Source organism: Corvus moneduloides, chromosome 7 (assembly GCF_009650955.1).
Source record: "Corvus moneduloides isolate bCorMon1 chromosome 7, bCorMon1.pri, whole genome shotgun sequence".
In the NCBI taxonomy this organism is placed as follows: domain Eukaryota; kingdom Metazoa; phylum Chordata; class Aves; order Passeriformes; family Corvidae; genus Corvus; species Corvus moneduloides.
In genome coordinates this window covers 16083268-16100653 of record NC_045482.1, presented here as the reverse complement: position 1 = coordinate 16100653, position 17386 = coordinate 16083268, and the positions used below count along the sequence as shown (strand labels likewise).

General features: G+C 42.1%; 1 protein-coding gene across 1 annotated transcript in view; it reads right to left on the bottom strand.

The window, feature by feature from the left end:
• LOC116446415 (titin-like) overlaps positions 1-17386 on the bottom strand; it is a 245290-nt gene that overhangs the window by 179311 nt on the left and 48593 nt on the right. Inside the window, 21 exon segments of the mRNA XM_032114190.1 lie at positions 258-539; positions 749-1027; positions 1221-1508; positions 1612-1890; positions 1985-2263; positions 2406-2684; positions 2806-3087; positions 3248-3526; positions 3626-3913; positions 4032-4310; positions 4405-4683; positions 4794-5072; positions 5183-5464; positions 5565-5843; positions 5962-6249; positions 6372-6650; positions 6743-7021; positions 7388-7666; positions 7781-8062; positions 8528-9091; positions 10156-10434. Of these exon segments, the coding sequence (XP_031970081.1) occupies positions 258-539; positions 749-1027; positions 1221-1508; positions 1612-1890; positions 1985-2263; positions 2406-2684; positions 2806-3087; positions 3248-3526; positions 3626-3913; positions 4032-4310; positions 4405-4683; positions 4794-5072; positions 5183-5464; positions 5565-5843; positions 5962-6249; positions 6372-6650; positions 6743-7021; positions 7388-7666; positions 7781-8062; positions 8528-9091; positions 10156-10434 (6183 nt within the window).

Sequence of the window (17386 nt, the reverse complement as noted above, 5' to 3'; positions counted from 1 at the left end):
TTCTTACTATGAACTGTCTTGGATATTAAAAATACAGAAATGGGGAAAAACTAGCTTAGGACTCATCGCATTAAGAACATCATCTCTCTTGTTTAGACATTGGCAGAGATGATGAGGGGGCATCAAGAAACAAACACAACATGGAGAACAGGACAGTCTTGAAATAAGAAATTAACCTCATGTTCCTGTATATTTCTTAGGGATACAAACACCAGGGGAAAAATAGGATGCAGTCAGAGAACAAGAGAATAGCTAACCTTTCACTGTGACTTTGGTGCTACAGCTGGCCTTGCCGGCAGGGTTGTGAGCTTCACAGATGTAGTCACCACTCTCATCAGTACTGAGATGATTCATTTCAAGCACGGCCACAGAGTCAATGAATGAAGTCCGGAATTTTTCACTGGCAACAATTTCATGGTCATTTCTGAACCACACTACTTTCATCTCTGGAGATCCACTTACTTTGCACTCGAGCCGGGCTGAGTCACCCTGCTTGACTACTTTTGCTGCCTCTAGCTTCTTAGCAAACTTGGGTGGTTCTAAAAAACCAAAAAAAGTGGGGTCAGGAAGGTCTGAATTAATACTGGAGAGAAAATAGCAGGGAAAAGAGCCAAACAACTGTGGGTTGCAAACACAGGGTAAGGAATTCACTTGGCAGTGTATCAAAGATCAGCAAGGCGGGCTTGGCAAAAAGGAAAGAGAAGAAAAGAGACAAAAAACCCGTAACACAACAAGAAAGAGTGCACACCTGTTACCATCAGTGTTGTAGTGCAAGAGTCACTGCCAACATCATTTGAAATGTGGCAAGTGTAGTGCCCACTCCTAGAAGAATCCACTGAATAGAGGGTTAAGAACCCAGTTGAACCTTCAATACCAATGAAACAAGTTGGACCAGATACAAGTTCTAAGTCTTCTTTGAACCACTTTATTGTAAAGGGTGGTGTTCCTTTTAGTGTGGCCTTAAACTCCACTGTAGAATCTGGTATGGCTTGCTGGCTTTCAGGTTTTACTAAGAAGCTTGGTGGCTCTGCAGTTTTTAAGAAAAAGACACACTCAGTTACATAAGAAATGTCTAAGAATGAAGAAAATCAGTGAGGCAAGCATGGAGACCAAGTTTTCAGTATTAACATTAAGATGTATAAGACTGTTATGTTAGCATAAGATCTAAGGTATTTTCCTGGCATTTATCACAGATAAGAAGTAGTAAAAGAGTTTCAAACCTTTCACAGTCAGGACAGCACTGCAAGAATCATTTCCAGCAACATTAGAGACACTGCACGTATAATTTGCACTGTCTGCCAGCTCCAGATTAGCAATCTCAAGTGACACAGTGTTCTCATGGCACAGGCTTCTATATTTTGCACTGTCAGTTATCTCTTTTCCATCCTTAAACCATTTTGCAATAATGGGGAGTGACCCAGAGACTTTGCACTCCATTTGGATAGAAGATCCCAGAATGGTATCCTTTTTGGTTAGCTTTTTGATAAATACAGGAGGAATTGATTGATCTGCCCAACACAAAAAATAGCAAAAACACACTGGTTAACTTCTTGCTTATCTTTTGAGGAGATTATTTTCTCATTCCCTTCTTGATGGATTGGCAATACAAACCTAGCACAGTCAGAACAGCTTCACAGGTGCTACTTCCGAAGTCATTTTCGACCTTAAAACTGTATGTACCACTATCCTCCTTTGATACAGGTTCAATCCTGAAACTGGCCACATTGTTTTCAAAGCTCATTGTGTAGTATCTACTGGGCAGGAGCTGCTTGCCATCTTTGTACCATCTTATCCGAAGCTCTGGTGTCCCAGCCACAGTACACTCCAAAGTCACGGGGTCTTTTTCAGTGACTTTAAGTGATTTAGCCTTTTCTATGATCTGTGCAGGCTCTGAGGTATAAAGAGTGTAAAAATTATAGCAGTTAGCTACATGGATAGAGAACTGACTTTCCAAATACTCATCAAGGTTACACCTTGTACACACCTTGTACAAAAAGCAAAGCAAAGCACTTCTCCACGCCAGATTCATTCTTTGCCTGACAGGTATATCTCCCTCTGTGGCTGAGGTCAACATTAGCAAGTTTCAGTGTGGCCACGCTGTTCTTGAAGGTAATGTGGTGGTGCTCATCGTCTTCTAGTATTTTCTCATCTTTTATCCATGACACAGACAAGGGTTGAGCACCTGCTATGACGCACTGAAAGAATGCATCACCTTTCAAAATGCTAGTGACGTTCTCCAGCTTCTTGATGAAGGATGGTGGCTCTGTAGTGTGAGTTTTGTTTGTTGTTCAGAAGAGAAGTCGTGGAAATGGAAGAAGAGAAAGAGACATCATATAAAGTAATCCCAGTCACTACATTTTAGCTGGAGCATATAATATTTGAGGTATGCTTCCTAGAGGACTGACCTTTTAAGCTGAGTCTTGTGCTGCAAGAACAGCTCCCACCTTCATTTGATATAATACACTGATATTCACCAACATCCGAGACATCACAGTTAGTCACATTAAGACTAAATACTGATTCTTTGGCGGAGATGGCGTATTTCTTGCTGCTGAACATCTCCTTATTGTTCTTCAGCCACTTCACCTCAAATGGAGGGGTACCAGTCACCTCACACTCTAGTGTGGCCTCTGAACCCTTCACTACCTCGGTGGGACGCAACTCCCGAACAAAGGTTGGAGGCTCTATAGGGAAGAACGAGGGGAAAGTAGATAGTAACCTTAAATAGTTTTGAGGGGAGAAGAAGTATCTCCTACTTCCTCACCCCAGATATGTGACAGAGATGACAAGACGTTCAAAACCAACCTTTTACTTTCAGCTCGATGCTGCAGCTCTCACTACCTGCATCATTGTGGGCTTCACAAACATAAATCCCACTATCTGCCACTCTGGCTTGAGTGACTTTCAAAGTGGCTAAACCGTCTATGAAGGAGATGCCATACTTAGCTTGGTCAGTCACTTCATTCCCATCCAGGTACCATGTAATCTGGATCTCTGGTGTGCCTACTACCTGGCACTCGAAAGTGGTGGACTGTCCTTCACGCAAAGCTACTACAGAAGTTGGCATCTGAATAAATCTGGGGGGCTCTAGAAGATGGACAGAGAAGTTGAGGTTTTATAATATCCACGGTAGGAAGAAAAGAACCCAGAATTTAAAGAAAAAAAAAGCTAAAATGTTTCCTCCCCCTCCCACCAAAATTGCACAAAAAAATCAGAACCAAAAAAATTAGAAGATTGGGTTGCACACCTTTTACAAACAGAGTTGCTTTGCAGGTTGCTGTCCCCACATCATTGCTTATCTGACAAGTGTAGTTCCCAGAATCAGATGTCCTAGCTGAGAAGAGCTCCAGAACACTAGAAGTGTCATCCTTCCAGACAGATCGACTGGCTCCAGACAGGAGCTCCTGGCTGTCTTTAAACCACTTTATCTGCAGAGGAGTAGACCCTTTCACCAGTGCTTTGAACTGAACCCTAGCATTGGGCACAACCTCTTGAGACTGGGGTTTTTCCACAAAATATGGCGGTTCTATAACATGCAAAAAGGAAGAAAGGGGATTACTCTGAGATGGGGAAATCCGAAAATATGAATGAGAGACCTAACACAAGATAAAGAAGGAACGCAAACCTTTGACTGTTAAGAACCCGCTGCATTGGTTGCTTCCTGCTTTATTTGTTGCTTCGCAAGTGTAAGAGCCGCTGTCTGTGCCTTCCAGTTGATTTATTTCCAGAAATGCAGTATTATCATGGAAAGAGTATTTGTGCTTTTCACTTGGTGTTATTTCTTGGCCATCCTTATACCACTGGATACTTATAGGATGCGAACCAGACACTATGCACTCCAGGTGGACAAAAGACCCCTTAATGCTGTCCATTTTCTTGAGTTTTTTTGTGAATTTAGGTGGTATAATGAGATCTATCCAAGACAGAGTAAAAAGACAAAATATCAAATTCAGCTGTGATTGTGGCAGATGTCAGATCAGGAGAAAAGATTTTGTGTCTAAAAGCAATAATAAGAGACACCCCATACACACCTAGGACATTAATGCTGGCAGAACAGCTACTGCTCCCAACGTCATTGTGAACCTCAAAAATGTATTCTCCACTATCTTTCTTTTCTGCATAAAGCACCTTTAAGACTGAGACGGTATCTGTAACACTGATCTTATATTTTGGGCCCAATGTCAGTTCCTTGCCATCTTTGAACCATTTGGCTGTAATAGGTTTTGTTCCTGAAAATTTACACTGCAAGGTTGCTGGGTCTCCCTCAGTCACATCTATTGACACAGCCTTGTCCACAATTGTAGCAGGTTCTGTCGTAAACAAGGAGATAGAGTGTTAAGGGCATCTGTAAAAATCACAAAGGAGCTGTCTGAGATCATTGCAAGCCCTCAGGGTAAGACCAACCTTTGACAGTCAGCAGAGCAGAACACCTCTGAATTCCTGCCTCATTTTTAGCCTGACAGAAATATTTCCCATCATGTTTCAGCTCAATAGATCTCACCATAAGAGTGGCAACATTGTTCACAAAGGTCATTTTGATATTGTTGTCTTCAATCACTTCATCATTGTCTTTCAACCAGGACACAGTGATGGGCAAGGAACCTTTAATAGCAGCCTGAAACACAACTGTGCCCCCTCGAAGGGAGCTAATATTTTCTATCTTCTTCAAAAACTGAGGAGGCTCTGGCAGGAAGAAAATGGTTATGTAAGTACAGGCCTGGCATGTAACAGTGTGGCACAGAAACCACACCAGGGTAAGAGCATGCTAGTGGTGTTCTGCACGTTGCACTAACCTTTCAGCGTGACCTCTGAATGGCAGAGGCAGCTCCCAACATCGTTTGTAACTCTACACTGATACTCGCCAACATCAGAAGCATCAAACCTGAAAACGTGGAGGCTAATCAAAGATTTCTCAATACTTATTCTGTGCTTCTTACTGCTCCGCACCGGTTTGTCGTCTTTCACCCAAAACACTTCAAAGGGAGGCGTGCCAAGCACCTCACACTCCAAAACCACATCAGAATCCTTCAAGACTTCCATGGACTGAAACTCCTTGGTAAAATAAGGTGACTCTACAGTGCAAAAAGGAAAGTGCAATTTGCATTAATCATACTTTTGAAGCTGAGAGATACTGAGTACTGAGCTTAGAGGTACAAACTGTGTGGCTGGACGTCACACACACCTTTGACTGTAACAACACTGCTGCAGATATCTTTTCCAGCATCATTTTTGGCTTCGCAAATGTATTCCCCACTGTCTTCTGTATCAACCTCTGAAACATGGAGTCTTGCCAAAGATTTTGTAAAAGATATCCTGTATTTGTCACTTTCTTTTAGCTCTCTATCATCCTTGAACCATGTGATTTTAATCTCAGGAGTACCAGTGACTTCACAGGTCAGCTCAGCATATCCACCTTTCTTTACCAGATGGGTTGGCTCTAGCTTCTCCTTGAAGGCAGCAGGTTCTGTGGATTTAAGAAGAGCGTTCATGACAAAGAACACAGGAAAGAGTGCCACTGGGTTAATCCAGCAGCTAGAATTTTAAATAAGAGTAAGAACGCAAACCTTTCACAAATAAGTTTGCACTGCATGTTACTGAACCAGCTACATTGGAGACTTTGCAGGTGTATTTTCCAGAGTCTGTTGGTTTGACTGCATAAAGCTCCAAGTAACTTGCTAATGCTTCTGTCATAATGTAGCAGGCTCCTCCTGTCACCAGCTCAGTATCACCTTTAAACCATTTCACTGTCAGTGGTGTTGTGCCTTTAAAGGTGCTTTTGAAATGTACAGTTGTTGCAGGCAGTACATCTTGAGACTCTGGTTTTACAGTGAAGCTGGGTGGCTCTAGATTGCATTGAAAGGAAAAAATTGTCAAGAGTAAGAGACGGCTTGAATTTTGGGAAAGAAAAGTATTATCACAAGATAAGCAAAACTCCAAGAAAAGTGGAGCAAGTTGCCAAACCTTTTATAAACAAAGTGCTACTGCTCTCTTTGCTACCAGCAGAGTTTGTGGCTCTGCAAATGTAGACCCCAGCGTCATTTGCATCTAGGTGATTTATTTCCAAAGATGCTGAGCCTTCTGCAAAGTGTAATGTGTACTTGGCACTTGAAGTGATCTCAGTGTCCTGCTTAAACCATGTGACAGTCATTGGAAGAGAGCCTGAAATTTTGCAGTCTAGGCGGCATGAGGTGCTAATGATGCTGTCAATATTCTTCAGTGGTTTAGTAAAGAAGGGAGGAAGAGTGCGATCTGTTGAGAGTGAAAAAATGACAGAAACGAACACATGAGCAAAACAGGCATTCTGTTCTGCTTCTGGCTCTGTTGGGTACAGAGCAGAGAAACAGGGCTCTTTGCAAAGAGGCAGTACCAACCTAGCACAGTGAAGCTGGTAGTACAAGAGCTGATGCCCACATCATTGGATATCTCAAAGGTGTATTCACCACTGTCCTGCATTTCAGTGGCATAAAACTTGAGCTGGGCAATGTTATTTTTGAAGCTGAGCCTATATTTTTTGCTGGCAGGTAGTGGGTTTCCATCTTTGAACCATTTGATTTTCAGCTCTGGAGTGCCTGTGACAGTGTACTCCAAAATAGCTGGTTCTCCTGCTGTAACCTGGATCATTTCGGCTTTTTCAATTATTTTGGCAGGTTCTACAACAGAATTAAACAACTGGTATTAAGGACAAAAGGAAATTGCTCTCTCAGGTGGGAGATTGCAGGGATCACAGCACTTCTCCACTGACCTTTCACTGCTAGTTCACCAAAGCAGGACTGACTTCCTGCATCATTCTCAGCCACGCAGGTGTATTTGCCACCAGAGCTCAGCTGGACACCGGTAATTTGTAGTGTTGCTAGACCGTGATCAAATGTCACTCTCATATTTTTATCATCTTTAATAATATCTTTGCCCTTCATCCATGTCACAGAAATAGGCTCTGACCCTTTCACCACAGCCTGTAATGTAACACTATCTCCAGCCAGAGCAGTCACGTTTTCAATTTTCTTAACAAAAGATGGTGGTTCTAATTCAAAGAAGAGAGATAAGAAAAAAATACTCATCTACTATTACATCATCACATAAAATCTGCTACTTAAAGACAGTTTTGTAAGACAGTATGTGCAGTGCATGTCACAATTCAGCAAAAGAGCAGGCAAGTCAGAGAACTGCATTCTCCAGCTGGGAGCTAATGGCCCTTTAATCTCAATGTTCTTCAAATTCACAGGTTTGATGCCAGATAAGACTCAAGATACACAAAGAATTTTAAGAGAAGAAGGTATTCTCCCTCCCCAGTCTCCCCAGCCTCCCACAAATCCAAAGAAAAGACATTTTATGAAATAAGAGGGTTTTGCCAATCCCTTCAGTAAGTGGAGTTTTCTCTCCCACTGACCTTTCAAGATGTATGTGGCACTGCACATGCATTTCCCGACTTCATTAGCTATCACACACTCGTATTCACCGACATCTGCACTATTAAATGAGGACACCTCCAAAGAAATAACAGCCTTCTGAGAGGTCAACCTGTATTTTTTACTACTGCGAATCTGCTTCTTGTCTTTGTACCAGCTAATCTCAAAGGGTCCAGTGCCAGCAACCTCACACTGAAGAATGGGGTTTGTTCCCTTCACTAGCTCTGCAGGTTCAAGTGTTCGGATGAAAGATGGTGGCTCTACAAAAGCAGTAAGAAAGAATTAGTCAACCATGCAAAAAAAAAAAAAAAAAAAAAAAAAAAGAAGGAAGGTTTTTCTGAAGAATGTGACTGGCAGCAACAAGAAGGACAGACCTTTGACAACCACTTCGGTGGTGCAGCTGTCACTTCCAACCTCGTTGACAGCTTCACATGAGTAGGTCCCAGTGTCATCAACTTTCATTTCCAAAATATCTAACACAGCCACAGAATTGACAAAGGACATCCTGTGTGTGTTACTTTCATGTATTTCCTTATTGTTCTTGAACCAAGTAACCTGGATTTCAGGAGACCCTTTGATTTTGCATTGAAGGCGTGCAGAGTCACCTGGGGTCAGTAAATAAGATGGATCGACCTTCTTCACAAAGGATGGTGGCTCTGAAAATGGGAAGAAAAGGGAAGAGAGGGGAAGAGATGGTAAAAAGGGGAAGAAGGGGAAGAGGAAAGGGGAAAGAAAGGGAAAAGGAAAAGGGAGAAAGGAAAGAAAGTTGAAATACAAAGCTTTGAAAGATTGCTTCCCAGAGCAAGAACAAAATACAACTTCACAAGAGATCAGCATAATCTTTGCTGAGCTACAGCTTCTGTGGTTTTGCTTGCCCTCTTCATCCATCTCTCCCCTGCATGCAGGAGCAATTCTTGATTTTCTCTGGTGAAAGAAATATTGAAGTAACACACAGTGCACTGTCAGGCAACAGGGAAAAAGACTTTAAGGGGAAAGAACCAGGTGGCAGGTCTGAGAAGAATTCACAGCGTAATTTCAGCCCAAAGAAGTCTTTTGCCTGTGAAAGAAGAAATGGGGAACCCAAGAAGATGACAGGTAAAGGGGGCATAGAGCTATCTTACCTCTGACTGTGACGCTGGCAGAAGAGGAGCTGCTTCCTGCCTCATTTGAAGCAGTGCACATATAGTGGCCTGAATCCTTGACCTTAGCCAGAGGAATCTCAAGCGAGGCTATTTTGTCTTCAAAGTAAATCTTATAATCTTTGCCTGGAGGGATTTTGTTTCCGTCCTTTGTCCACCCTACAGTTACTTTCCTGTCTTCATCTACCTGACATTCAAGGCGTATTTTTTTGTTAACTGCTGACTGTACTGACTGCAAATTTTTAATGAAGTGGGGCTTGTCTATAATGACCATTTCAGCCTGGCAAATATCAGCTCCAAACTTGTTGGAAGCTTTGCAAGTGTAAGCCCCTCTGTCACTAGTGTTAAGACGGGAAATTTCTAAAACATGTTTATTTTCCACTTTGGAGATCTTATGGTGGTCTGAAGGTGAAATAGTTGTTCCATCTTTCTGCCAGGTGACGTCGATGACTGGAGTGCCCGAAACAGTACACAGGAACTTGGCACTTTTGCCAACAAAAGTAGTGATAGATTCAGGTCTGGTAAGAAATGTTGGTGGAAATGCCTCTGCAAAACAAAGGGGTTCAATGTTACCAAGAGGTGAGGAGCAGAGCCACATTTGCCAGGGACAGAGAGCAAGAGAGGCCAGCTTGTCACTGGACACTCTTAAGCAAAAGAAAACAGCAGTAAAGGAGATAAGAGGTGTTAAAGATGATAAATTTTGGCTTTTGGTTTTGTACTTCTTCAGTCTAAGTGTTACTCCAGAGCTTGAAGGTGTTGTGAATCTCTGGAGCAATGTACAAACTAAAGGAAAATAAACCAAAAGCCAGAACTTCCTTCCCCAAGACTGACACGTTTGCGCACTGTTCTCTCAAGATGGGCAAGCTTGCATGCATTTCACTGTTCATGCATTTTTTTTCTAGTCTCTAGCACCTAGCACTTAGCAAAGACCACATAAGGACTCGTCCCACAAAGAGAAAAATCAGAGTAAAAAACGTAATCATACAAGAAACACCTGAAAGATGGTGGTTTTTTGTTTGTTTTTTCTTTTAAGAAAAAACCCCACTGTATAGCTCTCAATAGACAAAAAGTTTGCAAATTGAAAGCCTTTAAACATTCTTGTGTTTTTTTAAGATCTATTTCCCTAGTCACAGAGTTCCCCTTTGGCCACAGCACAAAGATGTTCAGGTATGCAGAGCTGCATAACCTGCATCGACAGTATAGTTGCAGGATAAATTTAGGGTGCTAGGATAATTGCACAGTGACTGTTACACCAAGAAATCAGATTTAGAAGTGTTTCTTGTTGTCTGAAAGTTAAATAAACCTTCTTCAAGAACGTATTCACAAAGCAATCCCATGCTGCTTCTTCCTGCTCTCTTTCCCCCTTCTTTCTTTCCCTCTGAAACTTTTCATGCTGATTCCCTTTCCTTCATAAAGAAAGCACCTAAAAGCAGCATTCACAAAAGTTATTCTTTTTCTATGTTTGTGCCTGCCAAAATTAGGCATGGATTATGTATTATAATGCCAACCAAGAGCCCTACCATAAACATGTGCAAGTATAGCAGTGAAAGCATTACAATACACCAAGATATTTTATGGAAAAGGGGAAGTGCTTGAAAGTCTGTGCTTACCAGTTACTGTTAAAACAGCTGTAGAGCTTACACTGCCATGCTGGTTGGAAGCCTTACAGCTATATTCTCCACAGTCAACAACTTGAGGCCTCGGGATCTCCAGTGTGGAGAGGTAGTTGGAGGTGCGAATGGAGTATTTGTCCCCATCATATATCTCTCGTCCGGCTTTGTACCACTGGAACTTGACACTGGGAGCCATCTCTACCTCACAGGTAAACTTGGCCACATGATTTACAGCCACTTCCAGGGGTTCAAGCCTTCTTCTCAGGATTGGTGCAACTGAAATTAGAAGCAGAGAGTAACTCAAAACCCCGCCTGCTGACATTCTGAAATTATGTGATTGACTGACTGAAAAAAAAAAGAAAAGGTGACATATTTGCAATTCACATAAAGTGAACTGTAAAAGAAAAAATATCTGTAAGAAATGAAAGCAGTACCAGACTCAGTGGACAGACAGTCTTACAGTGCATAATGACATCAGGAAACAGTGGTGATACTGGAAAAACAAAGTGAAATAGCAATGCACAATAGCAATAGGATATAAAAATATAGTAAAATATCCTGGAGTTGTGAGAAATTATGGTGTGAACGAGAAATTGTGGTGAATATGTGCAATGACTCTAAGGAGTGAGAGAGGGTGCAGCAGTGAGCAAAATGGGAAGAGCAGGTCCACTTCTCAGGCAACAATAGGAGAAATGGTTGGGATTGAAATACAGCTTTGTCCTGACCATGCTAGTGCAATGAAACAATGAAGTTCCTGACCAAAGACTGGGGTAATGGAAGTGAGAGGCTTTGCAATGTGGTAAATGGAGACCACCAATCCAGAGAGAAAGGGGGCCCTCTGATTAGTGGCATGATGGTATTAATATTGTATCTCTATTCAAAGATACACATAGTAGGGGAGGTTCGTTAGTAGAGCAGTGCATTATGAAGATTACTTTATCCCCATAATCCAACCTCTTTTAACAACTGTGAGTTTTGCTGCTGTTGCTCTTTTTGCACCTTGATTCAGCGCCTCACAGGTGTACTCTCCTTGGTGAATCTCCCCGCACACTTTGCTTATTACTAGTGTGTACGTGTCCTGATCTTGCAAACACTAGAATTTGTTGCCTGAAGAGACCAGTTTACCCTCAAAGTACCAGTTCACCTCCCTGACATTCGTTATGACAGACACCAGCCTGACACTCTCCTCTTCCTCCACAACAGTGTCAACCAGTTTGCTGTGTATGATGGGATAACTTTCTTTGCCCAGCTCATCCTCTAGCTTTCCAGCACTAGTTTTCAGACCCTCTCTGCTTTCTTCCTCACACTTTTCTTCCCTTTTCTCCTTTCTTCCTCACACTTTTCTTCCCTTTTCTCCTTTCTTTTCAGTATTTCTGTGGGTGTCTCAATAAGAAGATCTGCAGAGGCCATATCAGTAGTAGGTTCAGCTGCACCTACATCCTTGATGTGACCATGCTCGGTCACAGTGTTGATTACTTGTGCAGACAAAGGGTGCTCCAGTGGTATTTCTGCCTCCATAGTCGTCTCAGCCTGCTGGGGCTCCAGCTCAAAGATTTCATCACAGGATTTTCCTGAGAGAAGTGGACTGGCATAGAATGGCAATGCTTTGGATTTTTCACCAGTCAGGAGGTATTTATGTTCACAAAGAAGGAAATAGAGAGCCTCCTTCAAGACTGTTTTCTGGACAGCTGTCTGAATGTTGACTTCTCCCAAGGACACTTGGATTTCTATGGGACTGCATCCTCCTGTGGTCACAACATAGGTCCACAAGGTATGTGTATTCTCCTTGGTGATGTTTATTGCCTTTACTTCAACATTTTCCTTATCAGCCAACCATTCTGAAAATGAGAGATTTTTCTCACTTACCACCGCCGCTTTCACTGCATTTCTGATTTGAGACTTTATGTCTAAGTTGCAGCTCTTGGGAACCAGAGCAGTGAGCTCATGGTCTTTGTTGAGGACTTGGCTTGGCTGGAGCTGGTGAGAGGACATTGTTTCATGGGATTGTCTCTCTGCCTTCTGCCACTGCTTGAGTGGCTTGGAAAGATCAACATGCTCCTTCTCCATGGACTGGTTTCCTTCCAGAAGCAAGGGAAATCTCACAGCCTGTCCCTCGTGTATCGCAGCAAAATCTTCCTTTGCTGTTTCCAGGAAAGAAATGTTCTCCAGGGGGACAGCTTGACCCCCAGTGAAGGCCAATTCAGAGAGAAATCTGGATTCAGCCATCAGCTCACCTTGAGCTATCTGAAAGCTCTCAAGGACCTGGATTTGGTCACCATCCATGGCATGGCTCTCAGTGGTGCTTGACAGCTGTAGAAGGGTTTGGGAAGCTTCTGTCTTCAGAGCAGCCAGTTGCTCTGCTGCCTTGGGGATGATTTTCTCTTTGGGCATGAGTATCTGTGCAGCTACAATCCCAAGGCAGCTCGGCAGGTCCATCACTGCTGTGGGCACCATGCTCTGGGGGCCAGCAGGGAAGGCTTGCAGAGACTCTGCCAGAAGCCTGCTGCTCTCTTGTGTTGTCGACACCTGTGTGAGTACCTCTTCAACACTCTGCGCTGCCAGACAGGTTGGTGGCAGACCAGGCAAGATGTCCTCCCTGGGCAGCATGTACACTGCCTGGCTCATCTGGAGCTGAAGGAGGGTTGAAGGCTCCCTCATGGGCTGAAGACTGAGTGCTCCTTCGATTGCAGGAAACTCACCAGCCTCCTCGTAGAAAAGGGGGCTTTGGTCCTCTGCCACTGCAGAGTGCTGCAAGGCCGGGCTCTGCCTCCACACAGCATGCTCCTCGAGCAGCACAAAGAGCTCAGCAGAGCACGTGGCATTGCCCAGGGCACTCACAGCCCTGCATGTGTAGAGCCCAGTGTCCTCCTCCCTGCAGTCCCACACTGTCAGAGAGCCCGAGCCATCAGGGTAGTGAGCAATGGAATGACGTGCATCAGAGAAGAGCTGCTCGCTCCCCTTGAACCACAGCACGTCAGGGCATGGCTTCCCCACCACTGTGTACTCAAAGACTGCTGTGAAGCCCGGTGCACACTGCACGCTGTCCAGCTCCCTGGCAAAGCAAGGGAATCCTGGCTTCCTCTGGTGCACGTGGAGCTGGGTGCTGCAGGTGGTCTCACCGTGCACACTGCTGGCCACGCAAGTGTACTCACCCTCATCCTGCACACCTGCATATGGGAGGATGAGGCTGTGGTCACTGCCAGCAAATACTAACTTAGAGTTCACGGATGAGGTTAGCTTCATACTGTTGAAAAACCACTGGATTTTGGGTATGGGGCTGCCAGTAACAGTAACAGAAAGCCTAGCTACATCTCCCTGCCAGACTTCAACATTTGCAACCCGTTTGAGGAAGACAGGGGCTTTGCCCTCTTCCTCCATTTTCATCTTTGTTTCGCTGAAATAAACTGGTTTTGCAGGCTCAAATTCAAGTGATTTCTCTCTATCAGGCAACTGAAGGCCTCTGCTGTAGCCTTCATTTCTTCCTTCCTCAGAAGAGGGAATAAGAGACCTAGCGATGTCTGTATGGAAAAAAATTGTTTAGTTTTACTAGAATATTTATGAGAATACTCATAGATAGCAATATACAGCGTTAGGGCAACTATTTTTCTACAGCTGGAGGCTTTCTCAATACTATGGAGCAGCCAGCAATGAACAGGTCTGTGTTGTCCCCTTACTGTCACACCTGCCAAAGTGAGTAAGACATGCTGCGTTGTCAGGTTACTTAAGAATTTCCTATCTTGATCAGGATGGGTGTGTCTTTAAACCTGACATCACAGTATGGGTTAGGCATATCCCTCCAGGGTGCACTGTGCAAGTAACAATCAAGCAACATTGATGCATTTCACAGATATAATTAAAATGTTATGTGCCATACATATTTGTATGTACGCCTACACAAGCAAGTACAGCAGAATAGTGCTAAGACCCTGATTTAATTCAAAACACCAACAAAAAAAGCAGAATGCCACAATTAGGATTGGAAAAAAAACCCCAAACCAACCAATAAACCCACAATCTTTTCAGCACAGTAACCTTTCTTCTGATGCATAGTTCATGTCTTTAAACTCTATCTTTTGTCTAGAACACCAAAAGATTACCTCTACCTTACCAGCTTTGTCCTGATTTTGTCATTAGACCCTTAAGTTTATGGCATAATTATTATGAACATCACAAGTCTAAACCCTTGATTTAATATAATTGATTTAGATCTCTGCTTTTGAACTCCTCCCTGCCAAGATGTGGCTTATTAAAACTCCTACAACATCAGAGAAAAAGAAAACAGAACACTTTTAAGATTTTTCTTTTTCTTGCCGTTGTGAAATTATAGATATATGCATTGGACAAATAGTAGTTTGAAAATGAGAGGAAGCAGAGGTCAAGAACATGCCATTCTCTGCAGATGTTTGACAATAGAAACATCAGTGAAATCTGGAAATTCCAGGAATGGAACAATTCACAGAAAAGCATGATGCAAGGAAAACCATTGGAAATCAAATACTGTTGTCCTCACTGAGTCAAGTTTGCTCAGTCAAGACCCACAGTATTTGATGCTGGAAAGATATAAGAGTTTAAAAAAAAGAATAAAAGTATGAGTGGATTAAAGTCTCTAGGCACTGTAATGGTGAACCTTGATAAGCTTCTCAATTACAGTGCCTTCAATTTTAAAACTTATTGAGATATAAGAATTTTTGCTGCACTCCAGCAACAAATATAATAAAGAACAGACTCTGTCACCCAATTCTTTCTCATTGGTTTTAGTAATTATTAGTCTTGCCACAAATGCCATAATATAAATGTCATAGCACAGTGCATGCAATGATTAACTGCAGAGAAGAGATACTTAAGCAAAAAAAGAGATTACAGCAGTCCTTCAGCATTACTTACCAACCTTGTTAAAACAGTAATAAATTGTGCAAGTAAATTTGAGGATGGGCGGCAGAATTGGGCCAATAAAATATAAAAATAAAAAATATAAAAAATGCAGAGTGAAACCCATGTTAACACAGGAGAATGCTTTATACACAGGAGTGTGGCAAAAATTAATGCACTTTTGTGTGTTCCTGGATATTTATAAGAGAATAACTATACAGATACTTCTTCATATTTTAGATATGTTTATAAAATGAATAAAGTACAAGAAGCAATGGACTTAAATAATTTCATATTTATTTCACAAATTAACCATACATGTTAACATTCAATACACATTGGTGACAAACAGACATAATTAACTATTTTGTTAAGATACTTGTTTTGTAGAAATGAAGACAACATTAAATCTGAAAATAAAACTGTGAGCTTTTTCATTCCTATGAAAACACAAAATTTTGAAAAGAGATAGTCAAGCTATACCAGTTGTCCCAGACTAAATGCATTCAAACCTAGGATTACTCCAGATTTAATAATTGTAGCTTAGGTGAACCGGGTGCTCCTGGCTAATGTACGAAACTTAAACCAAGACTTATAAATTTACATAAACCACAAACACCACTACGTGGGTAGAGATAAAGATGCTTGGCCTTATATTTCAGATGTGAACATGAACTTGGACCTGTTTGGCTTTTGTTGCTGTTGCTCTTTTTGCACCTTGATTCAGCGCCTCACAGGTGTACTCTCCTTGGTGAATCTCCCCGCACACTTTGCTTATTACTAGTGTGTACGTGTCCTGATCTTGCAAACACTAGAATTTGTTGCCTGAAGAGACCAGTTTACCCTCAAAGTACCAGTTCACCTCTCTGACATTCGTTATGACAGACACCAGCCTGACACTCTCCTCTTCCTCCACAACAGTGTCAACCAGTTTGCTGTGTATGATGGGATAACATTCAATATCCAAAACAAGTTATGGGCCTCTTTCTGCTAAAAATGTTCAGATTTACATGCAAAATAAACACACACCACAGTTGTGCAGGACCTAATCAAAGGGCCTCTGACCTCTTTGACTTTGGAACTAAAAGACCCCTCACGTCCCAGCTGACATAGAACATCAGACAATTCATGCCAACTTCCCTAAGGACCTCTGCTGTCTAATGAATCAGTCAGTGCTACACATCTACACAAGGAATGGATTAAGGGCACATTATGGAGTAATTCTTTCCCAGCACAACATTGGGTCAGACAGTCATGTTTCTCTTTCCTACCACCATTACCTATGAGAAAGCACAATTAGCTCTGCCTTTTAACATACAAATCTTAAATATTTATCAAGGGGTTATGACTGAGAAGAAACTGAAGTGACACATTTGCATTAGCCTAAACATTTCAGTTGTTTTGCCTGGGTACTGGGTCATTAGAACTTGCCACTCCTGACTTTATATCAGGCAACATGATTGGGCAAGGTGAATCTTTTGATCAAAAATTACTGTCCCAGGTGAGTGATGGGATAGTCTTAGAAAATAATCGACTTTTTGAGGCATGCTGGTCTCACTGTGAGGACACATCAAACTCAGAAATAAGAAATTGTATGAACATAACTGAACATAAACTAGGAATAGTCACCACTCTGCTTAAAGCTGTTTGTAAGGCAACTGACAGCAATTTGTAAATAACTGGAAGAACCTTATTAACAGGTAAATGAAGTAAAACTAATTTTTGCCTAGGGATCTTGAACTCAAGATCTCACCTTGACATATAGGTAACTGGAAAGCTGGTACGTACATTAGAAAGTTATTTAGTTTCTGAGAAACTTTAATTAATAACTTTCCTACATTTAACAGATTTTCTTAATCAATTTATCGTTGTTTATGTAAGAGAGATTTAATTCTGATTTAATTATGTCAGCTACTGCTGGTTCCTCCTAAATATTGGCATTACTTTAAATATAAAAATATATATTCACATTGAGAACATTAATGTAAAAATCTCCTGTGCTGAGAAAATGCCACAGATAACAACTGAATATATTCCACTTATTTCTGGTCATTTTGACACATAGCACACTTAACGGTGAAGGAAGGAAGGAAGGAAGGAAGGAATTCGGAAGGAAGGAAGGAATTCGGAAGGAATTCGGAAGGAAGGAAGGAATTCGGAAGGAATTCGGAAGGAATTCGGAAGGAAGGAAGGAAGGAAGGAAGGAATTCGGAAGGAAGGAAGGAATTCGGAAGGAATTCGGAAGGAAGGAAGGAAGGAAGGAATTCGGAAGGAAGGAAGGAATTCGGAAGGAATTCGGAAGGAATTAGGAAGGAAGGAAGGAAGGAAGGAAGGAAGGAATTCGGAAGGAAGGAATTCG